General features: G+C 40.1%; 1 protein-coding gene across 3 annotated transcripts in view; it reads right to left on the bottom strand.

Annotated features, from left to right (window-relative positions):
- Positions 1-2768: 2768 nt before the first annotated feature.
- The window catches only part of AK2 (adenylate kinase 2), a 43060-nt gene continuing 21266 nt past the window's right edge, over positions 2769-24562 (bottom strand). The window contains exons 2-7 of one of the 3 annotated variants that reach the window (XM_077150419.1): positions 23529-23654; positions 14974-15084; positions 14754-14848; positions 8516-8588; positions 5653-5848; positions 2769-3659 (exon numbers count right to left, since the gene is read on the bottom strand). In XM_077150419.1, the coding sequence (XP_077006534.1) occupies positions 3655-3659; positions 5653-5848; positions 8516-8588; positions 14754-14848; positions 14974-15084; positions 23529-23654 (606 nt within the window). In that variant the 3' untranslated portion in view covers positions 2769-3654. Of the gene's footprint in view, positions 3660-5118; positions 5849-6049; positions 6165-8515; positions 8589-14753; positions 14849-14973; positions 15085-23528; positions 23655-24562 lie in introns of those variants that run through there. The other 2 variants (XM_077150418.1, XM_077150420.1) reach the window with 2 other exon arrangements.

The raw sequence follows: 24562 nt of genomic DNA, 5'->3' as shown, positions 1-24562 counted from the left end.
AAACAGAATCTCTGTACCCATTAATAACTAACTCCCTATTCCCCACCTCCACCTCAGCCCCTGTAGCCTGTAATCTACTGTCTCCATAAATTTGCATATTCTAGTTATTTCATATAAGTGAGATCATGCAGTATCTGTCCTTTTGCATCTGGTTTATTTCACTCAGCATGATGTTTTCAAGGATGAACCTTTCATGTAATGGCATGTACCAGAATTTCATTCCTTTTTAAGGCAGAATAATATTCCATTGCATGTATTTACATTTATTTATCCACTCATCTACTGATAGATGTTTGAGTTATATCTGTCTTTTGGCTGCTGTGAATAATGCTGCTAAGAACACTGGTGTACAAATATCTATTTAAGTCCCTGCTTTCAACTTTTTTTGGGTATATACCTAAAAGTGGCATTGCAGGGTCATATGGTAATCCTATACTTAACTTTCTGAGGAACTGCAAACTGTTTCCTGCAATAGGTGTACCATTTTACATTCCCACCAAAAATGCTCGAGGGTTCCTATTTCTGTATATCTTCACAAACATTTATTTTGTTTTTAAAAATAATAGCCATTTTAGTGGCTGTGAAGTTATACTTATAGCAACTTTTTAAGAAGAAAAATGCTGAAGGCAATGTGGCATATTGGATTGGATCCTGGAATAGAAAAAAGGACATTAGTGAAAAAAACTGGTGAAAACCAAATAAAGCTGGAAGTTCAGTTAATAATAATGTACGAATGTTAATCTCTTAGTTTTGACAAATGTCATAGTTATGTAAGAAGTTAACATCAGGGGAAACTAGGTGAAGTGCATATGGGAACTCTCTGTACTATCTTCGGAACTTTTTCTTTTGCAAATGTACAATTGTTTCAAAATTAAAAAAAAAACAGATTCATTCAGTATTGTTTTATAATCTTTGTTTCTCAACAAAAGGAAAACCTGTTTTTTTCCATGCCTTAAAATGATTTAAGGTATTTCATGATTGCATACTATTCTATCCTGTGAACGAATCAACCTAACTCCTATTGCTGGAAATGTAAGTTGTTTCCAATTCTTACACTGTTATACAAAATGCTGTGGCTGTATCTTTCTGCACATACTTAGTCATTCTCTTAGGATACATTACCAAGAGTTAAGAAACCTTCAGCTGGTTTCTGAAAGTCAGAAAGACAGTGGCTCCCACCAATGCCTGTATTTTCTCTTTGAATCCTACCATCATTTACCGAACATGTCAACTGTGGATGGGAGCCCTAATTCACAGAATATTTTCTGTGTGTGTGTAGGGGGGCAGGCACCGGGAATCAAACCCAGGTCTGTGGCATGGCAGGTGAGAACTCTGCCTGCTGAGCCACGTGGCCTGCCCACATAGGAGTATTTTGATTACCAGTGCTGTCAGCACACCTGAGACGTAAGGATCATTTCAATTTTACTCATGAGATAACTTGCCAGAGGTTTCATGGTGGCAGAGCCATGGAGCTGTGCAAATCACTAAATCACTTCAGCAATAAGACCAAGGGGATGGACTCTGGTGTGGGACACTGCATTTGAGTTCCGACTCTGTCTCTTATCTGTGACCTTAGGAATGGTACTTCACCTCTCTAAGTCTGGTTTCCTTACCTGAAAAATAGGATAATGACAGTTCTGGCTGTACAGGTTTCCTCAAGAGATTAAATGAAGTCATGAGTATAAAGCCTTTGCACAGCACCTGGCTCAACTTGCAGTCCTCTGGAAATGGTATGCTCTTATTTAATCCAATCTCAGTTTGCAGATGAAAAAAGAAAAGTGAATGAATAAGAGCTCACCCAGTCTTCTTTCAGTTTATTCTTTTCAATGATAGCATGCTGCTTCCCAGGCTGGGTTGACACAAATTTCCTTCCAGTTTGGTTACATGGTGACCAAGGAAAGGAAGAAAATTTTCACATGGTATTTAAATAGCTCAGAGAAAAGGATCAGAGAAAAGAAGTCACATTGATACCTGAAAAATGACAAAACAGAGGAGGGAGGGGCTATTTCAGGGAGCAGGATTTAATATGCTAGTACTCATCTGCCTTTCCCAGCAACGAGAATGCCTGAAAAAGAATGGTGGCACATCAAGCCCAGCTCTCTCTGGTTTCAGGCACAGAAGTTATTTCTCAGAAATCCCACTGGCAAAGGCATCATTTCCAAAGAACATGAGGGCTTCAAATTAGACAAATGATTTAAGCTAGGGAGGAAAAGGATTAAAGTAGGACAAAGAAGCAAGCAAGGGTATTAAAGAGGCAACTGAAAAGGCAGCCAAATATCTGGTTCAAGGATTAGAAGCACTAGTTTTCTAGGCTGGGGACAAACGTCGTTCAGCCCAATAGAAAGCAGCTATTTTAACATGCATATTCTGATTCAACTAACATTTATCTGTTGTGTGCTAGGCACCAAGCAAAAGGCTTGTCCTTATAAATCTCATTTTGCACTAATGAGTCTGAGAAGGTGGCATTTCAGATGAGAAGACAGAAGAAGAGCGAATGATTGGCTGGGATTTGTCCTAGGTCCTCCAAATCCTCAGCACAGTGGTGTCTGCACTAGGCGTAGCTGCCTTGTCCCTGGGCTTAAGAAAAATCTGCATATGAGCTGAAGGTCAAGAGGATGAAGGTTTAGTTTATCTCATAAACATACATTTGCCATACCTCCCTAACACAAGGCCTCTAGTAACCACAAGAAAGGGCTTCTAAGCCAGGTCCAGAGTTCACAACCATTTTTCTAGCCCAGATGCCCTCAAAAAAATTCCACAACAGGGGATACAATCTTTTAACACACTTTATTGATTTAGGGGCCAAACAAGGCAGCATTTGGTCAGTTAAAAAAGGCACCTCATTGAAAATAAGACATCGCAGTGCTGTTGAGTGATCTCAGTCACAGAATTTGAGGATGGAATGGACAATCTTTGGATATTGCTTAGGACACTGGCTTATTTATTAAAAATGGCCCCTTTACACACCGTGGATGGAAGAAGCATGAGCATAGGATTATGGCGAGTCCTGGGTATCTGCTGAGAGCTTACTCATGAGAACAGGTAGACTGGTAAATCAGTGGTAAGTCAGAAGAGAATAAGACCAGCCTGCCCTCCTCTCCCCATGACTCCTGTAAACTTGATTTGCTGAGTTGCCCTCCCTGAGAATATACCCGATAAGTCTCTCAAATATGGAGATGATTTTTTTATCTTATGGTACAGGAAATCAGGGTCAGTTGTCAAACTCCCTGTTTCAAGCCATAGGACAACAGCTCGGTTTCCTGCAATCTTGGGCTGACAACCCATGAGGTTCTGAGTTAAAAGCTGAGGTCTTAGGGCATTGGCTTTTAAAAATGTCACCAGTCCAGAATAAAAGAGAACCTGATTTCTTAGGAATAATACCGTATCTCCCTATTTCTATCCACACCTTCCAATCACAGTTATATCTTAAAAATTAATTTCCCCTTTACTTATACTTTTTAAAATTCACCTATATGTGAAAAAGAAACGACCTCACTACAACACTGTTGCTCTTCCAAATACTCCTCTTGAGCCCCTTGACACCCTCCCTCTCCATCCTTACCCTGATTACCCCTCCCTATGCCCAGCACCTAAGAGCAGGGATCTTGCCGCAGGGTGTTGAGCAGTGGTGCAGTCTTGCCTGGCCTTCTGTTACTAGGCTGAAATAGAGAGGAAACAAGAGAGAACAAAATGGATTTTTAAAAATCAAGTAAATATCAGAGAAGGCTGGCATACATGCCCCAGCAACCAAATGCATTAAACACTGGATCTCTCTCTGCCAGATGAAAGCTCTCATGCCTGCTGAGGTTAAGACTCTGGAATTAACCGAAGCAAAAACCTCATCCTAAATCAAGAATGGTATACATATCCCGTTATCTTCTAGTTCTAACTCAAATATCACACACGTGTGTGTGTGTGCATACATGGGAATGAATGTGGGTGAATGGCAAATATTTGAGCAAGGATCATGCACATTCAATTAGCAAACATTCAGGGACTTTAATTTTGAGGCCAAGTGCCTGCAGCCATTTCCAGTCAAAGGGGGGCCAACTCCCAGTTTCATGACGCTACTCTCACTCAGAGAAGGGTACCAGGTCTCTGCAGGCAACGCTGATAGTTTTGGTTTCACTCTTCCCTGCCCATTCCCTGAAATCATGCGCTTCCCAGAAACACACAATGCCAGGGAGGGTTTCCGTTAAGAATAGGCAGAGTTCATTTACAGCTGGAGAAACAAGGTAGAGAAGAGACAGCAAACACTCACGTGGACCAGAAGAAGGAAGCAAGATGGCCATATACCTGCGCTCAGCTTCCACGAGAACTGGAGTAAGCCCTCTGGTAGACTCACCGAGAGGAGGTGAGCTCAGGTCAGATGGGGATGGATGCTTTAGAGTTCATTCCACCAAGTCAGCAGAAATGCCAAGGACGGCAGTGTTATTTACTGGACCTGTCACTGACTTTCTAATGTTTTTTTCCAGAGACTGTTGCTTTTAATAACAGCAGTCTACTAATTCATCTGACTGTCATAAATCAAGGGCAGAGACAAAGGGGCACAGCATGGACGCTAGGAAATGTTTAAAGGTTAGGGAGCTGCAGTTATAAACAAAAGCTGATCACTGTCAGAGGTGATCTAATTTTGGGGTGATCTTTTCTTGGGGGTTCTGTGGCCACTACCATCATGAAATAAAGGGTTGAAAGATTGGAGCTAGAGGAGAGAGGGTCTAGGTTTAAAAGGGACACATGTGACTTAGGTTTCATATCCTGGAGAGAGACTGGATTTCAGTAAGTTTTGATCAAAATGAATCTAAGAATATATCATTCCCAAGTCACTGTTTAAAAATAAAAACAAACCAACCTGCCCTGGTCTCTTTTGGGGAAGTGGTTTTGATATCTAGTTTGGATGTGCAGAAGACAATGTTACTCTAAAAGAGCATTTCAGCTGGTTTAACCCTTTGGCAACAATTTAGTTTTCAAATAGTGGTCCTGAATAACCCTTATTTACAGAACATAAAACAAATCACAAAAAATATTCTAACTTGACCTGGCTTTGTCTATAGTGATATCCTCTCCCAGTGATTTCTGGAATCTGTGATGCAAATGTCTTTTTCCCTGCTTTCATTTGGGGGTGGGGGGGTGGGGGAAGATCCCTATCAGCATATTAACTCCTGTGGCTTTTCACTGTGGGCCAGAGAACAAATGGGATCCCTGTTAACAATCTGCCATCAGGAACTCTGAATCGGCCTGACTTTACATGACCATTGATCTTTCCTAATCAGCTGCTGGAAAATACTATGAAGCTTTGGAAGTGGGGGACCAGGCAGATACCTGGGTTACTTATTTTGGTCAAACAGTAAGATTAAGAGTATGGCTCAAGAAGTAAATTACCACTAAGCAACCTAGCCTGTAACTTTGAAAGTTGGAGGATGCACACATTACGCTGACACACACACACACAAACAGATGAGATGATAGCTGCACACACACCAAAGTCACATCAAGCAAATGCTTCTTTAATCATTACATCAAATGATATTCTCGCTAGCCTGAATAAGCTTTCCTCTGCCTGCCTTCCACTCCCACCCACTTCCTCAACAGGAACAGAAAGAAAGAAATTTCTATGGACCCAACATTAGATAAACATAACCAAGTCTTTACATGTGGCTTTGGAGAAGGCTGCTAGAATGCTTGCAAACACAATATCAGGGGTCTGAGTGGCGTCGATGGCAGAGTGAATCCCTCGTTTTCTGTAGTACTGCACCAGTGGGATGGTCTGAGTGTGGTACGCTTCCAGGCGGATTTTCAAGGCCTTCTCGTTATCATCTGACCGACGGATCAAAGGTTCCCCAGTAATCTGAGAAGAGGAAGTGGGCAATGAAAGGCCAGGTCTGTTAGCAAGGTCTTATTTGATGCCAAACTCAGATTTGAGACCAGACCTTTCTGCCTGGGATGTTGTCTGATCCAAAAATCCACCAGAGGGAAAGATCAACACTCTAGACTCTCTCCAAGAAGGAACTCTGCTACTCCCAGAAGTGGACCAGCTGATTCAGAGAAGTCAGAAAGCCTGTCAGAAACGCAACTGTGAAGAAAGGGGCTCATGAGAGGGAGATAGGTGATGGCTTTCTCTCGCAGTTTGTGCTCTGGCAGTTCAGCTTCCAAGATGAACACTTCTAAGGTGAGAAGCAAGAAAGAGGCATGAAGACTAGGACAATATAGGAAATCAGAGATGCATTAGTGATCATACTCATAACTGCCTAAAACTGACAATATTTACTATTGTTATCCTCCAACTTTTAAATGTGGCAAGTGAAGTGAGAAAGAACTCTGAATGGTAAAATGACCAATTTTGTTGAAATGTTAATAAGCTGAGATGATGGAACCTTTATTTATAGAGCCAAAATGACCCGATGAGAGTTGTAACCGTTATTTCTAAATTCTGAGATACCTAAGCTATTGTGTATTCCCAGAAAGCGTGGGTATTTATATAACACCTGAGACTCAGTTAGAGCTCTGAAGCTACGAAAGTCAACAGGACCCCAGACAGGAACTGTTGAAAAAGTTGAAAAAGTGATCAGACTTCGAGTAGAGATATGAATGAAGCTGATCTGGATAGGAATAAGGTAGATCAGAATACAAGGTAAAGAATGACATGGTCCATATTTTAAAACTTCAACTTCTGTGTGAGACTAAAGGGAGAGATGTTTATTTGGTGCAAAATTTATATTTTGGGTAGGCATCATATAATTTAACTCGTATGGTCAGTTTAGTTGAACAACATAAGTATATGGAATCTTGAACATGACCTGCAATCTTGTTGGTTTGTACAGATTAGTGTTATGTCCTGATATATTCCAGAGTAATCTAAGCAGTGAATAAAGAAGTATTTGCAGTGAATAAAGAAGTATTTGGGGACTGGGGAGAAGGGAGGGAATATTCAACATCCCCATCTGGGCAATTCCTGATATTCTTACAAGCAATGGGGACAACCAAATCAATAGGCCAAATCCTTGATCTTGGGATTCGCCCCTAAGAAACTTATTCCTGCAGAGAAGCTAAGCCTGCTGATGATTATGCCAAAGAGTCACCCTAGAGAACCTCTTTTGTGGCTCAGATATGACCTCTCTGTCTAAGCCAACTTGGCAGATGAACTAACTGCAATCTCCCGTACTTGGGCCATGACTACCAGGCGTGTAAATCTCCTTGACTACATGGGTCAGAACTCACAGGATGAACCAGGTCCTGGAATCATGGGATTGAGAAAACCTTCCTGACCAAAAAGAGGAAGAGAGAAATGAGACAAAATAAAGCCTCAGTGGCTGAGAGATTTCAAACAGAGTCAAGAGGATATTCTGGTGGTTATTCTTATGGTATATAGACATCCCTTTTTAGTTTATGGTGTATTGGAGTGGGTGGAAGGAAGTACCTGAAACAGCTGAGCCGTGTTCCAGTGGCCTTGATTCTTGAAGACGATGGTATAATGATAGAGCTTTTACGATGTGACCATGTGATTGTGAAAATCATGTGTATGATGCTCCTTTTATCCAGGGTACGGACAGATGAATAAAAAAAACAAGGAAAATAGGGCAGACCACAGTGGCTCAGCAGGCAGAGTTCTCGCCTGCCATGCCAGAGACCTGAGTTTGATTCTCAATGCCTACCCATGCAAAAAAAAAAAAGGATAATAAATAAATAATAGGTGGGGATAAAGGTTAAAAGATTGCGTAGATTGAAATACTAGTGGTCAATGAGAGGGAGGGGTAAGGGAAATGGGATGTATGAGGTTTTTTCTTTTTATTTATTTTTCTGGAGTGATGCAAATATTTAAAAAATGATCATGGTGATGAATATACAACTATGTGATGATATTGTGAGCCACTGATTGTATACCATGTATGGACTGCATGTGTGTGAAGATTTCTCAATAAAATATTTTTTAAAAATGACCTGATGAACTGGTCTCATATGACAAGGGTAAATCCAAGAAATTCTTACTTCTATTGGCTACTGCATGCTCTAAACAGATCATAAGGAATATTTATGGCAAATGTTACAGTGAACATGTGTGAGATCCTCCCTTTTAAACGTGCAAGCAATAGAAGACTGTCATAAGAACTTCATACTGGTAATTTAGATAGGAGAGTCAGTAGAGATTCTGAATCTGAAGGGCAGAGCAGAGCAGTCACTAGAAGATATTCTTCTGAATATACTGGTTAGGAATATACCCTCTGGGTTATAATTCTGGGCTTCCAAGTAGCCTTCTCCTGATTTTTCTGTCCACTTAGGTTACATGATGCCAGGAAGAGGGTGTTCTGGAGAGAAGACACATAATGGGAAGGTCACTACTTCAGAGTCAAGCAATAAACCACCTGGGGAGATACTGTATAGATGGCCACAGCCCATGTGATTCACTTGATGGGGTGAGGTTAGTAATATTGGTGGCAATAAAGGGAAGATGAAAAGAACAAAGAAGAAAAGGAAAAGTGTTGAAGAAAAGAAAACTTCCTGTCCTGAGTACACGTACGTCATCTTTCATGGGTTCTTTTGAGGGGTTGAACTCCTCATGGTAGGAACGGCCACTTGAAGGGTGAATCAACCTGAAAGACAAAAAATGAATAAGAGCCAGGTTTTATAAAGTATTACTCCCGCTGATCTGAGTGACAAAGGCAGAGAAGTTGGATATATGGACTTTCACCTAACAGAGAACCCAGCTATAGTTATCTTTTGCTTGGGAAAATAACTAGGCTCCCAAGAGAGCTTATATCAGAATATAAGCATGTTTCCTATTTGGACTGAATATTACAATGAGTGTCTGCCTCAAGATACCAACCACTGGCATACTTAATTCAGGACTAGAGAGAAGGCACTCTAGTGCTGGCGTCACACAGCCATCCATTCTATTCATTCTTTCATTCAACAAACACTGTCTCATTTGATTCAGGACTTAAACTGAGTGCAGGGGCTACAAAGCATCAAGTCAAGATCCTTGCTCACAAGCAGCACTTAATTTAGTGGGGGAGAAAACATGAAAATAAATAACTACAATAAACGTGATAATCCTTTAATATAGATTTGTACAAAGTGCTATGAGAGACAAAGGTCAGAGAAATTAATCCTATTTTCTAACCTAAGTGTGGTTACAAAATGAGAAAGGTGCTACAGGGAAAATATGCTCCATGGATACAAACACCACCAAACAATTCAACCAACCTTTGAGATCACATGGTTAAAGGACAGACCAACCAGTACAAGGCTATATTTAAGGTAAAAGGAAAAATGATATATTAAACAAGGCATGGAATAAAGAGCCTAAGAACAAGCATTTATTCGGCACTGACTATGCAAGCTAGTAGCTGCATCTGTGCTAAGCTCTCTCAAGGCAACATGTCTTGTGTTCCTGATTGGAAGTGGCCATACCTCAGGAGACCAGATTTCCAAGAAGGGAAGGAGGCAGGCAAAACACTGCACAGTAACCAGGCTTGCTTGAGTACATGTTGTTTCCTAATTTTGCACCAACCACATATTTGCTTTTTTAACTGACGGTTGCAGACCAGATTCTAAGAAGGGGAGGAGGCAGGCAAAACACTGCACAGTAGCCAGGTTTGCTCGAGTTCATGTTGTTTCCTAATTTTGCACCAAACAAATATTTGCTTTTTTAACTGATGGCTGCTCTCCTCATGAAGGCCTATTAGACCAGAGCTTCTCAACACTTTTTACACTGCAACACACAAAGAAATATTTGTACAGCGCTTGGGAGTAAACAGAACAGGTTGCTTACTCCTTCTTGGGGGAACTACCACCACTCAGCCTCTGTCCAGCTACTCTTATGGCTGAGGGGATATTTCAGAACATTAATTGGGAATTATGTGTTAGTCTATTAAAGCCACATTTTAAAAAATGTGATACTGTATTTTAATCTCATTTTTGGAGGGCCAAGCAGTCCATTTATGGCCTAAAGTGGCAGTAGGGCACTGGGGGGGGGGGGGGGGCGTGAGTAAAACAAGCTGAACTGAGGAATAAGTGGGCCTGCGACTGCTGTCATGTATCATTACACTGGGCCTTCTTTAACTTAAGTCCCTGGAAGTTCCTCTGGTGCAGAACTGATAGCATCTACTAGGAACCCCAACGAGCACAGGCTGCTAGGCTCAGCCAAAGCTTTCCCTATGGGAACATGAGACATGAGCCATGATGTGTCTTCACCTTGTAGAAAGCAAATGGCACATACACCCAGGCTGCAAGGAATATGACTCTTTCTCCTCACATCTCTCACTAATTCCCAGAGTCACTCAACCCTCCAGTTACACCAAACACATTGAGCTTTTCCCATTCACAAATACCATTTAAAAAGAATGCAAGGCTCATTCCTAGAAGCAAAATTAAAGAAAGCCCAATTTCCAAGTTTTCCACTGGGATCAGGTCTAAAGTTCCAAATGAAACAGCTCCATAAGCCACTGAGCTTGGCCTGGAAGTAGAGCAATGAGGGCACAGAGGGATTGGGTGTGGAATGCTATAGCCAGGGCTGCCTTAAGTGTTGACCTTTTAGAACCAGTTTTCTCCTCCACAAAACAGGGATGATACTAAATGTTAGGATGATAGTCACCAGAGAGCCAACCCTCAGTAAACTAAAACAAATAACCAAAAAACGCCAACCAAACATATTCAAGAAATAAAATGATGATGCTTCAAAAAATTGTTAGAAGTCAGCTCAGATATTGACATTCCTTTGTTCTTCCTCTTACAAAAACATTTTTTAATTTGTGCATTTAGTCACTATTACTGGACACTCTAGCATTCCTAGATTATACCATCTCAATCTTTGTCAGTCTATCTTTCCTTCTGGTTTCATATGTGCCCCCAGCCCTCCTCCCTCTATCAGTCTCACACTCAGTTTCATTCAGTGTACTTATATTATGGTGCTACAATTAGGTAGTATTGTGCTATCTATTTCGGAATTTTTATAATCAGTCCTTTTGCACAATCTGATTCCCTTCAGCTCCAATGACCCAATCTCTTCACTATTTCTATCTCCTGATGGTCTCTGTTCCCAACTGAAATTCTCCAAGTTCATTCACTAATGTCAGTTCATATCAGTGAGACCATACAGTATTTGTCCTTTTGTTTCTGGCTAATCTCACTCAGTATAAGTCCTCAAGGTCTATCTGTGTTGTTATATGCTTTATGACTTTATTCTGCCTTACAGCTGCATTGTATGTATAACACAGCAACAAGACCCATCTTAAACTGACTTGTTCTTGCCTCTCCCTCCAAAGTCAGTAGAGGAGACTATGCAGCCAGAAAGCAGGCTTCTGGTGCCAGCTCTGACACTTGGAAAAATACATTCACTACTTTGCCCTGCTTCCTTCTCTGTGAGGAATGAGGTCAGACCTCACACCAAGCACTCACTTCTCAAATGAAGGGACCTGGTTCAGTCTTCTTTCACCCTACAGCAATCTTGCAGATCTGCTCTTCATAATCTCTCTGTTCAATACCGCCTGCCCCCCTGCCCCCACCAGTCCCCCTTCTCCAACCCTGGTTAGAGGCCTTTATCACTTCACAGGTGGATCAGGCTTCTACATGGGGTCCTTGTCTGTTTTTCCCCTCCTTCAATTTAGCTTGCACACTAGGACCAAGCTAATGTTTTTAGAATATTGATTTGTCATAGTATCCAATGGCTTGAGAACCCCCTATAACTTCTAACTCTTTTGTCAAGACTACCCTCTTCACCTTGGCAGAACTTCCCCAGTCTAAGCTCCTATTCTACCTTCCCTAGAGTACTCATTCTAACATCCAGCTCCCCAACCCACTTCAATAAGTCAGACCCTTGCTACTCTATAATCATTTCTGCCTTTTCTCCCTTCTGGGAAAGCTTCACTGAAATCCCTTCCCCATACCGAAAGGTCAAGTTTGATGTTATACCTCTCTCCTAGGCAGCTTTCCCCCACTGTCTCCAGGCTCTCTTCTTAGACTTCCTGTGGCACCAAAGAGCCCAGTACCACATAGGTCTCACAGTGAGCCTGTAGACTCTTTGGGGTCAGACATGTGTATCATCATATAGTTCCTCTGCATCCTCTCCTGGTCCCTGGTTCCAGTGCCTAGCATTGTGTTGTGTACAACCAGGCAATCAGGAAGTGGGCCAACGAATCAAAGGCAGATCCCAGTGTCATCTAGTTCTGCTAATACTTCCCCCTCTCCAGGTTTTGCACCTCAGAGACCCTAGCCCTGGTGATACCCTTTACTGCCAACTCTATCACTTTTTATGACCTTTGTCTGTCTATTCTGTGCCCAACGGGGATGTAAAGAAGCAAAAGACGTGGAACCTACAGAATAGCTGGAATCACGAAACCTGGACATTTGAAAAGAAAATTAATATATCTTATATAGCCTTTTAGGATAACACCTCTATCCTTTACTGTCTGTTTATAAAGCTGTCTCTCTTATCAGAGGTATGGATCATGTGAAATTCATCTTTTCCTTTAAACTCTTGGCACATTGGAGGTATCCAATAAAAGTGTACCAAATGAAAGAATAATCACAAAAGATGTACAGCTAGCAGACACACACACACACACACACACAAAAACATTCATCTCATTAGGAAATCAAAGTAATAAATTTTTTTTTTAACTTCTGAAATTGTATAATATATATACAAAGCAAAGAAAGAAAAAAGCAATAGTTTTCAAAGCACTCTTCAACAAGTAGTTACAGGACAGATCCCAGAGTGTGTCATGGGCTACCATACCATCCTCTTATATTTTTCCTTCTAGCTGCTCCAGAATATAGGAGGCTAGAAGAAATAAATACTTTTTTTTACCATCACAATAGATTTTATTTTTTGTGAAAAATAAAATATATACAAAAAAGCAATAAATTTCAAAGAGTAGCACAACAATTAGTTGTAGAACAGATTTCAGAGTTTGATATGGGTTACAATTCCACCATTTTAGGTTTTTACTTCTAGCTGCTCTAAGATATTGGAGACTAAAGAAATATCAATTTAATGATTCAGCAATCATATTCACTTGTTAAACCCTACTTTCTCTGTACAACTCTACCATCACCTTTGATCTTTCTATTCCTCTCTTTAGGGGTATTTGGGCTATGTCCATCCTAACTTTTTCATGCTGGAAAGGGTTGTCAATAGTATGGAGTAGGGAGTTGGAACTAGCCAATGCTCTGCAGAGACTGGGCCCTCTAGGTTTCAGGACTTATGTGGTCCATGGACCCATCTGGAGGTTGTAGGTTTCTGGAAAGTCACCCCAGTGCATGGAACCTTTGTAGAATCTTATATATTGCCCTAGGTGTTCTTTAGGATTGGCTGGAATGGTTTTGGTTGGCGTTTGGCAAGTTATGATAGGTAGCACTGTTTAACTGAAACGTGCATACGAGTGACCTCCAGATTAGCTTCTGGACTCGATTTGAACTCTCTCAGCCATTGATACTTTATTAGTTACACTTCTTTTCCCCCGTTTGGTAGGATGGCATTGCTGATCCCACGGTGCCAGGGTTGGACTCATCCCTAGGAGTCATCTCCCACACCGCCAGGAAGACTTTCACCCCTGGATGTCATGTCCCACGTAGGGGGAAGGGCAATGATTTCACTTACAGAGTTGGGTTTAGAAAGAGTGAGGGCACATCTGAGCAACAAAAGAGGTCATTCAGAAGTAACTCTTAGGCATACTTATAGGCTAAGCTTCTCCACCACCTACCTAAAAGAGTAAGCCTCAGAAATCAAAGAAATAAAATTTAAAACAAGAAAACATTTTCCTCCTAATTAAATCTAAAAACTTATATGCATTATGATGGTCATAGCATCAATTTAACAGTGACCAATTGGGAGAAACACAAGTATACAACAATAAGGGTATAAGTAAATAAATGATGGTTCATCTGCTCTGAAATATCATGCAGCAATTAAAAAATAATGGTCATGGGGTGGGCCACGGTGGCTCAGCAGGCCGAGTTCTTGCGTGCCATGCCCGAGACCCGGGTTCGCTTCCCAGTGCCTGCCCAAACAACAACAACAACAATAGTCATGGATGTCTGTTTCAAGATGGTGGGCTGACTACCTTCCTCAGAGACCATTAAAATGACAAAGAAATAAAAAAAGCAACAGTCCTTAATAAAGAAGTGACTGAGAGTTCTCAACATATTTCTGGACATCACAAAGCAATGGTAGAGTGATTAAGACATACGGTAGAGGAAACTAACCTAAAGCAGTGGTAGCCTTTCAGAACAAACTTGTGAGAAGCAGAAGCATTTACATGTTCAATGCTGACTACTACTGAGAAACACTTTAAAACAGAACACATGCAATAGCAGTTATGGCTAAGGTGGATGAATTATGAGCAAAAAAGCATTAAAATGGAAATATACACATAAGGAGACGAACATTTTCTGAGCACATAGTATAAGCAAGGCTCTGAATTAAGCACTTTATGTTATCTAACATGCACAATAGTTCCTTGAAGCAGTTATTATTTACCCTTCCCTACAGATGAGGAAACAGCCTTAGAGAGAGTAAGAAACTCGCCTAAGTTCAGAGTGACAAAGTGCCAGGACTGAGATGCTGTCTGATCTCAATCCTTGGCTGTTCTTTCCATATTCCCATCCAACATCACCACTTCAGTGGATGTCATTAAGTAAGAGTGAGCCATGTTAAAATAGCACTAAACTTCACTGCTGGGATAAGGTAAGAGCAAAAGATCTGGGGAAGCATGAAAAGAAGAAACATTCTTAGCAGAAATTCTGGGGATGTATACCTTCCAGTGATTCTTCGGATAAGCAGAGAGTCTGGGATGCTGAATTCAATCACAGAATTAAGCTTCTCTTTCCTCTTCTCCATGAGGTCATCAAGCTGTAAAAGAAGAGTGTGCAGCTAACCTAAGCTATCAGAGCTTCATTAGCCAAATCGCCCTTAAAGGAACTGAGTTAAGGGCCAGAGTTTACTTTGCAATGGTGATACAAAACTAAGGCACTTACCATTTCTGCCTGTCTCACAGTCCGAGGGAAGCCATCTAGAAGAAAACCATTCTTGCATGGAGGAGTCTCCAAATTCTTCTCTATGAGTTCCACCACCATTTCATCACTCACCTGGAAGTCAAGAACAAAACACCCTTGGGTTTAAATCTGTTAAACAGGTGGCATCACCCAATTCCAGGGTCAAAGGTTTGTAGCTGTAAAACCTGATTACTAAAACAGCATGCCTTATTGACTCCAAAGTAAAAATTAGAGCAAATGTGGAGTGGCTCCATTTGGAAGACCCAGTTTCATGATTATTTCTGTGGATGCCATACACACATTCTCTTCCCTCAAAATTATCCCTGTGTGGCAGTAGTCTGGGTGAGGGAAGAGGGATTCACTGCCTGTCTCCCCACCAGGAGAGCTCCATCTGTGTCCGGGTCTTAAAGGCCTCTGCAGCCAGCAGAACTGGCATCCTAACCATCAGATAAAGGTTTATCAGCAATCAGCTCTCTTCAAGGTACAAGAAAGGTGAGGTTACACGGCTGAAAGATTACCTGAGGGTTCTAGGAAAGAATGGGGTTGACCAGAAAAAGAAAGGCACCAACTTTTTGTACAATTTTGTTTAGGCTAACTGTAACGTGACTGAGGGATGTGCTTGCTCATGCAACTGGACCATCCTGGACATGAGTTCTGAACTGGCAAGACTGGATCAGAACCAAGGAACCAAAGAGCCAGCCCAATACAACTCTGAGTCTCTATATAAACCCTAATGAGGACACCTACCAGCTTTCAAAAATGTATTATTCTCCTGGGCCTTCAGAGGAAAAAAGGCTGCCCATCTTGGTAAGGAGATAATGCTCTTATCTCCTGGGACCAGCTGTGAACTAGAGGTCAAAGGATAAGCTCTGGAACTAAGTAAAGGCTAAAGATAAACAATCTCATTGCCACATCTCAGTTTTTTCTCAGTATCTTCTCCAAGACCCAAAGTCCAAAACATTTGGCTTTCTGACTTGATACTAACATGAAGAGGGGGCTAGAAAAAAGGGGAGGGTAGGCAGGTATATCTATAGAATCGCAAAGCCCAAAAGGAGGTAACTTGAGGATGAAGGCAATGCCCAACATCTTTCCCAAACAACACTTTGAGATACAAAACACCAGGGGATTCCCAGCTCATGCACTTCCCAAACAAACAAAGAAACCAGCAAAAACCAACCAACAAACAGAAATTCAACGAAATGGTGCTGCAATAATGGATACACACATGGAAAAAGAATAAATGTGACCCCAACATACAGCAACCCCCCCCCAAAAAAAAGACCAGAGGACAAAGCACCAAATGATTAATTGATTCCAGAGGCTGAGTTTTAGGACAACTCAGTTACAACTAAGCTCTAGCATTAATCAAAGAAGATTTATAGATAACAGACTGTATCTGTCCAATTAGACCAACTGGACTAAAACTAAGAGAAAATGTTAATATATTACTTTTTTTATGCTCATTTTTCAAAAAGCAGTTTTATTCATACATCATATGATTCATTCAATGTGTACAATCAATGGTTCTCAGTATAAACACCGAGTTGTGCTTTAATCACCACAATTTAAGAATATTTTCATTGTTCCAAAAAGAAAAATTCATACCCTTTATGCTCCCCTATTAGTGACACTTAGCATGGGTGTGGTTCCTCTGTTACAACTGATGGAAGAATATTAAAATATTGTTAATTATAGTCCATAGTTTGCATTAGGTGTATTTTCCCCCATAAACCACCCTATTCTTAACATCTTGTAATAGTGGCATACATTTGTTCTAGTTCATGGAAAAACATTCTTATATTTGTACTACTAACCATGTTCATTGTCCACAAGAGGGTTCACTGTGTTATATGGTCCCATGTTTTATCCTTGAACTTTCCTTCTAGAGACACACATGACCCTAAACTTTCCCTTTCAACTACAATCACACACACAATTCAGTGCTGTTAATTATACTCGCACTAATAACATGGTATCATCACTTCTATCAATTTCCAAACATTTACAATCAATCTTATAAAAAATTCTGCACAAATTAAGCATCAGCTTCCCATTCTCCAGCCTCATTCTATCCTGGTAACCTATATTCTAGATTTTACATCTTTGAGTTCACATAATATAATTGGTTCATTTTAGTGAAATTGTACAATATCTGTCCTTATTTCACTCAACATAATGTCCTCAAGGTTTATTTATGTTGTCAGATGCATGAGGACTTTATTCCTTCTTACAGCTGAATAATATTCCACTATACAGCTGAATAACGTTCCACCATATGCATATACCAAATTTTGTTTATCCATTCATCGATTGATAGGTGCTTGCATTGCTTTCATCTTTTGGCAACTGTGAATAATACTACTATGAATGTCAGTGTTCAAACATCTGTTTGCATCCCTGCTTTCTGTTCGTCTGAGAACATACTTAGCAGTAGGATTGCTGGAGCATATAGCAGTTCTAAACTTAGCTTCCTGAGGAACTGCCAAACTGTCTTCCACAGAGGATGTACCATTTTACATTCCCACCAGCAGTGCCTAAGTGTTCCTATTTCTCCACATCCTCTCCAACACTGGTAGATTTTTGTTTAGTAGCAGCCATTCTAATAGGTGTGAAATGATATCTCGGATTTTTTTTTAAATACAATTTTATTGAGACACATTCACACACCAAATAATCCATCCAAAACATACAATCTGTGGCTCAGTATCATCATATAGGTGTGCATTCATCACCACAATCAATTTTAGAACATTTTCATAATTTCAAGGGAAAAAATAAATAAAAAAGGAATACCCAAAACATCCCATACTTCTTATCCCCCTTTATTTATTTTTCTTATTCTTCTGCCCATACATGGGATAAAGGGAGTTGTTAGTCACAAGGTTTTCACAAACACATGGGCACACCATAAAAGCTATATAGTTACACAATCATTTTCAAGAATCAAGGCTACTGGATTCAATAATTTCAGGTATTTCTAGCTATTCTAATATACTAGAAACTAAAAAGGATAGCTACATAATACATAAGAACAACCTCCAGAAAGACCTCTCAACTCTATTTGAAATCTCTCAGCCACTGAAACTTTGTTCAATTTCTCTTCTCCCTCTGGTTAAGAAGGCTTTCTCAATCCCATGATGCCAGACCAGGGAGATTTATACCTGTAGGATCATGTCCCACTTAGATGGGAGGGTAGTAAGTTTATCTGCAGAGTTGCCTTAGAGAGAGAGAGGCCACATTTGAGCAACAAAAGAGGTTCTCTGGGGGGTGACCCAGGCATAATTATTAGTAGGTTTGCTTCTCCTTTGCTGGAATAGTTTTCATAAGGGCAAGCTCCAAGATCAAGCACCTGGCTTATTAAACTGGGAGTCCCTAATGCTTGAGAATATCAGAAATTCTCCAGTCCCTCAAAGGGACTTCAAAAATACTTTTTTATTTTCTGTCTAAGATATTTTGGGATGTATAGGGGTATTACATTAACCTGTACAGATAATAAGATCTCACTCTCTACTCTAGGATCCATGTAATTATGTTGTTTAAATAAACTGACCAGACAGGTTAAATTAGATACTGTGCTACAGAAAATATAAATTTTGTGCCAAATAACCATTTCTTCCTTTGGTCTCAGACAGAAGTTAAAGTTTGAAAATACAGTCAATATCATTCTTTACCTTGTATTCTAGATTTACCTTAATCCTAACCAAGTCTATTTCATATATATCTCTAATTGAAGTATGATTTCTTTTTCAACTGATTTAACAGTTGCTGTGAGGGGTAATGCTGACTTTCAGAACTGCAGAACGCTAACTCTGAGTCACAGGTGTCACAGATACCCAAAGTTTCAGGGAACTACCAGGTTATATACAAAGAGCTCAGTATCTCCGAATTTAGAAATGATAGTTAAAACCCAGGAATAGACGTGACTGCTGAAGATTTTACAATCTAGGAACCTTTACAATAAGTCTTATTGAACATTATGTACTCCTTAATCATTGATTACCTGATCTCTGCCCATGTTCTATTCCCTGATAATCTTTGCTCTCAAATTAAAATCTCAGAGTTTGCTCATTATAATTAGTCCGTATTAGTGAGACCTTACAATACTTGTCCTTTTGTTTCTGGCTTATTAATATCACTCAACATAATATCCTCAACGTTCATTCACCTAGTTGCATGCCTCACAACTTCATTCTTGCAGCCGCTCAATATTCCACTGTAGGTATACACCACAGTTCACCCTTCCATTAATCAGCTGATGTACTCTTAGGCCATCCCTATCCATTGCAAATCATGAATAATGCTTACATAAATATGAATGTGCAAATGTCCATTCATTTCCCTGCTTTCAGTTCTTCCAAGTATATACCAAATAATGGGGTTGCAGGATCATATGTACTTCAGTTTGCTAAAGCTCCCAGAATGCAATTTACCAGAAATGGATTTCTTAGGTTACAAATTTACAGATCAAAGGTTCTTAGATGACAAATTTACAGTTCTAAGTCCATGAAAATGTCCAAATAAAGGCATCAACAACATTCACTCAACAAAGGCCAATCATTTCCAGGGATTCTCTGTCATATGGGAAGGCACAAGCGATGTCTGCTGGCTCTTCTCTCCTGGATTGGTTTCCAAAACGGCCCTCTCAGCTTCTGACATCTCCTGGAGCATTTTCCTTCTGTATCTCCAAACGTCTGTGTCATTCACTTGGTTTCATCTTTCTGCTCTCTGTATCAGCTCTAAGCTCTCACTATGTTTTCTGCCTTTTATTCTCTTCATAGAAGACTCCAGTGAAAGGATTTAAGACCCATCTAAAATTGGATGGGTCACATCTCCATGGAAATAACCTAATCTAAAGGTCTCACCCAACCATAGGTCTGACCCCACAAGATGAGATTAGAAGAACAACAGTTTCAAAGCAGCACAATATGGCAACTCTATACTTAGCCTCCTACAGAACCACCACACTGTCCTGCAGAGGGGCTATACCAATCTATTTCCCTACCAACAGTGAATAGGTATATCTCATTCTCCACATCTTCACTAGCACTTGTATCTTTGCTTATTTTTTACTGTTTTATTCATTCACTATACAATCCATTCTAAGTAAACAATCAATGACTCCCGGTATAATCACAGTCATGCATTCACCACCACAATCTATCAGAACATATCTGTTTTTCTGCAAAGAAAGAAGAGGAAAAATAAAATAAAAAGTAGAAACAACAAGAATAGCATACCCTTCCCTTATATGCCCCTTTTATTAACATTTAGATGTTATATTGCCTTTGTTACAATTAATGGAAAAATATTACAATTTACTGTTAACTATATACCCTGGTTTACATTGACTGTATATTTCCCATATACCATCCCTATTTCAACACCATTTGTTTCAACATTCGTTTTCTTTCACGTAAAAATGTGCTGTCTGAAGCTGTTATGTATCCCAGAAAAGTTCTTTTTCTTAATTCAATTCTGTGGGGACAGACCTACTGTTTAGGGTGGGACCTTTTGATTAGGTTGTTTCCATGGAGATATGATCCACCAACTGTGGGTGGGACCTTTTAAGTGGTTTCTATGGAAACGTACCTCTGACCATTCAAGGTCAGTCTTAATTTGCTTACTGGAGTCCTTTAAGAGGGAATCATTTTTGAAAAACCTTCAGAGCCAACAAGACTTTTGGAGATACACAAAGAAAATGCCTCCAGGGAAGTTGCTTGAAATCAGAAACCAAAGGACCAGCAGACACCAGCCACGTGCCTTCCCAGCTGACAGAGGTGTACCAGATGCTAACTGCCTTTCTTGGGTCAAGGCATCTTTCTCTAAACCCCTTAGTTTGGACATTTTAATGGGCTTAGAACTCTCAACTCATAACTTAACATCTCCTTTATAAAAGCCAACCCATTTCTGGTATACTACATTAGCAAACTAAAACAAAAAACTTTCTTGTACTTCTACATTTAATCACCATCATTGTCTATTCTAGGTTTCACTAAGTTATACAGTCCTAGTTTTTATCCTCTATCTTTCCTTCTGGTATCATACATGCCCCTCGCCTTCCTCTTTCAACCATATTCATACTCAGCTTTTTTTTTTCAAGTTTTTTTTTTTTCACATGGGCAGGCACTGGGAATCAAACCCGGGTCCTCTGGCATGGCAGGCAAGCATTCTTGCCTGCTGAGCCACCGTGGCCCCACACTCAGCTTTGTTCATTAGGCTTACAACATTGTGCTACCATCAGACAGTATTGTGCTATCAATTTCTGGATCTTACAATCAACCTTGTTGAACATTCTGTACTTCTTCAGTATCAAATGCCTAATTTCTACCCTTTTTCTACCTTCTGATAACATGTGTTAATTTTAACTCTCACAGTTTGCTCACTATAGTTAATTTATATTAGTGACACCATACAGTGTTTGTCCTTTTGTTTCTGGCTAATTTCGCTCAACATAATGTCCTCAAGGTTCATCCATGTTGTTATATGTGTCATGACTTTATTTTGTCTTAACAGCTGCGTAATATTCCATTGTATGTATATACAACAGTTTGTTTATCCACTTGTCCATTGATGGATATTTGGGCTATTTCCATCTTTTGGCAATCATGAATAATGCTGCTATAAACATCGGTGTACAAATGTCGTTTATGTCCCAGTCTTCAGTTCCTTCAAGTATATACCTAGTAATGGAACTGCTGAATCATATGGTAATTTTATACTTAGCTTTCTGAGTAACTGCCAAACTGCCTTCCAGAGTGGTAGCACCATTCTACATTCCCACCAACAGTAATTAAGTGTGCCTCTTTCTCCATATTCTCTCTAGCACTTGTGGGTTTTTTTATTTTTTGATAGTGGCCATTCTAGTAGGTGTGAGATGGTATCTAATTGTGGTTTTGATTTGTACTTCCCTAATAGCCAGTGAAGTTGGGCCTCTTTTCATGCTTTGGAGCCATTTGTATTTCTTCTTTGGAAAAGTGTCTATTCATGTCTTTTGCCCATTTTAAAAATTGGGTTGTCTGTCTTTTTGTTGGTGAGTTGTAGGATAGTGGTTTCCAAATATTTTCTTATCAGATACATAGTTTCCAAATACTTTACCCCATTGAGTATGCTGCTTTGAAGAGCAGATGTATTCAATTTTGAGAAGGTTCACTTACGTATTTTTAATTTTGTTGTCTGTACTTTGGGTGTAAAGTTTAAGAAATCACTGCTTACCACAAGATCTTGAAGATGCTTCCCTACATTTCCTTCCAGGAGTTCTATAGTCCTGCTTCTTAAATTTAGATCTTTGATCCATTTGAGTTCATTTTTATATAAGGTATGAGTTAGGTGTTGCCCTCTTTCTTTCTTTTGGATATGGGTATTCAGTTCTGTCCAACCATTTGTTGAAGAGACTATTCTGCCCCAATTGAATGGACTTGGCAGCCTTGTCAAAAATCTACTGACCATAAATATGCAGGTCTATTTTTGAACTCTCAGTTTGATTCCACTGATGAGTAAGTCTTGCTTTATGCCAGTACCTTACTGCTTTGACCACTGAAGCTTTGTAATATAGCTTTAAACCAGGAAGTGTGAGTCTTTCACCTTCTTTTTTTTTCAAAATGTTTTTGGCTATTAGGAGCCCCTCACCACTTCAAATAAATTTGATAATTGGCTTTTCCATTTCTGCAAAGTAGGTCGTTGGGAGTTTTGATTGGACTTGCATTGAATCTATAATTCAATTTGGGTAGAATTGACATCTTAATGATATTTAGTCTTCCAATCCATGAACATGGAAGGTCCTTCCATCTATGTAGGTCTTCTTTGATTTTTTTTAACAATGTTTTGTAGTTTGCTGAATATAGGTCCTTTACAACTTTGGTTAAATTCATTTCTAGATATTTGTTTCTTTTGGTTGCTACTAGAATTTTTTTCCTGATTTCCTCCTCAGATTGCTCATTACTAGTGTATAGAAATAATACTAATTTCAGCATGTTGATCTTGCATCCTGCCGCCTTGCAGAATTCATTTATTAGCTCTAATAGCTTTGTTGTAGATTTAGGAAAGATTACTTTGTCACAACTGTCAGCTCACTCTCCTGTCTCTAAAACAGATTCACAAAAGGAGGTTGAAAAAAAAACTTATGTGGCTTCTAGAGTCCTCTGTTAATACAACTTGGCTTCTGGCGTAGGCTTGGTAGTTTCATTTTTGGCCTTAAAAATTAGGCATATAACAATATACACTGTGAATAAAATAAGTACCATAAACAATTCAGAACACAGTAGCAAATAACTTGCTACTCTAAAAGCCCATATATGGGCAGTTGTTAAAACCCCTCTAGCTCAGGGCTGTCCTTGCAGGATTTTTCTGCAATGATGGAAATGCATGGTATCTATGCTGGTTAGGGAACACTTCAAATGTAGCCAATGGGACTGAGAGCTGAATTTAAATTAAATTAAATTTAATTAGGTAGCTATATGTAGGTGGTAGCTACAACATTGGACAGTGCATATTTAGAGTCTCTGAGGAATGTCAACATTCACTGGAACCACCAAACCTACCAGCTTCCCAGCATCCATTGTTGCCTTCAGCTTCTTCCCCAGCTCTGAGCCAGAAGCCACCATGGCCCTCAGCATGTCCCCAGTAGCAAGATGGCAGACACAGAAGTTTTTGGCCAATTTGGGTGCCTGTGGAGAGGAAGATAAAAACCAAGATGCAGTTAATACTTCAGGCCCTGGAGACAGACTGCCTGGGAGGAAACTGTTTCTGCATTTACTGCTTGTGTGAACTTAGGCAAATGCTTATTGCCTCACCTGTAATACAAGAATAAAAACATCTACCATACATTATATTCTAATGTATAATGATTATAGGGTTGTGATAAGAATTTCATGAGATAATATATATAAAGCATTTACAAAAGTATACCTAGCACAAAGGAAGCTGCCATAAGTATTGGTATCTAGTGCTATTATTGCCACTAGACACTCTCGGGACTTAGAAGACTCAGTTTCCCACTTCTAAATGGAAAGAATAAGAATAAAAATAAGAGCACTGATTCAGTGGAGAGGAGGGGCCAAGATGGCAGCTTAGCAATGTGCATATTTTAGTTCATCCTCCAGAACAACTACTAAATAACCAGAAACAGTACAGAACAGCTCCTGGAGCCACGACAGTGACCGGACACAGCGTACCCCAGTCTGGACCAGCTGGACTGGCTGCAAGCCTCCCCAGAACCATGAGTTCCCCAAGCTGCCGCCGTGGCAGGCGCCTGGCACCCCTCCCCCACAGGCGGCTTCCCAGAGGGAAAGGAAAGAGACTCTAACAGCAGCAGGGGTTGAGTTCAACCAAACACCAATTGTGGCATTAATTAACAAATTCTGACTACTAAAAATAGGCCCCCAGCTCAGGCGAACCTGGTCAAGGCAGAGGTCACTTATTGGGCTAACGGAAAAAGAGGAAAGGGGAGGAAACGGAGGTTTTTGTGGCTGTGTTTCTACGGAGACTTGGCTGCCTTTGGATTCAGCGGCGGGACTTCTTGAGCTGCAACTGCCCCAGGCATAGGCAGAAATGGACTGCTTTCAGGGCTGTCTCC

The sequence above is a fragment of the Tamandua tetradactyla genome, chromosome 2 (genome assembly GCF_023851605.1).
Source record: "Tamandua tetradactyla isolate mTamTet1 chromosome 2, mTamTet1.pri, whole genome shotgun sequence".
Taxonomy (NCBI): domain Eukaryota; kingdom Metazoa; phylum Chordata; class Mammalia; order Pilosa; family Myrmecophagidae; genus Tamandua; species Tamandua tetradactyla.
This window is presented reverse-complemented; position numbering and strand designations above follow the sequence as displayed.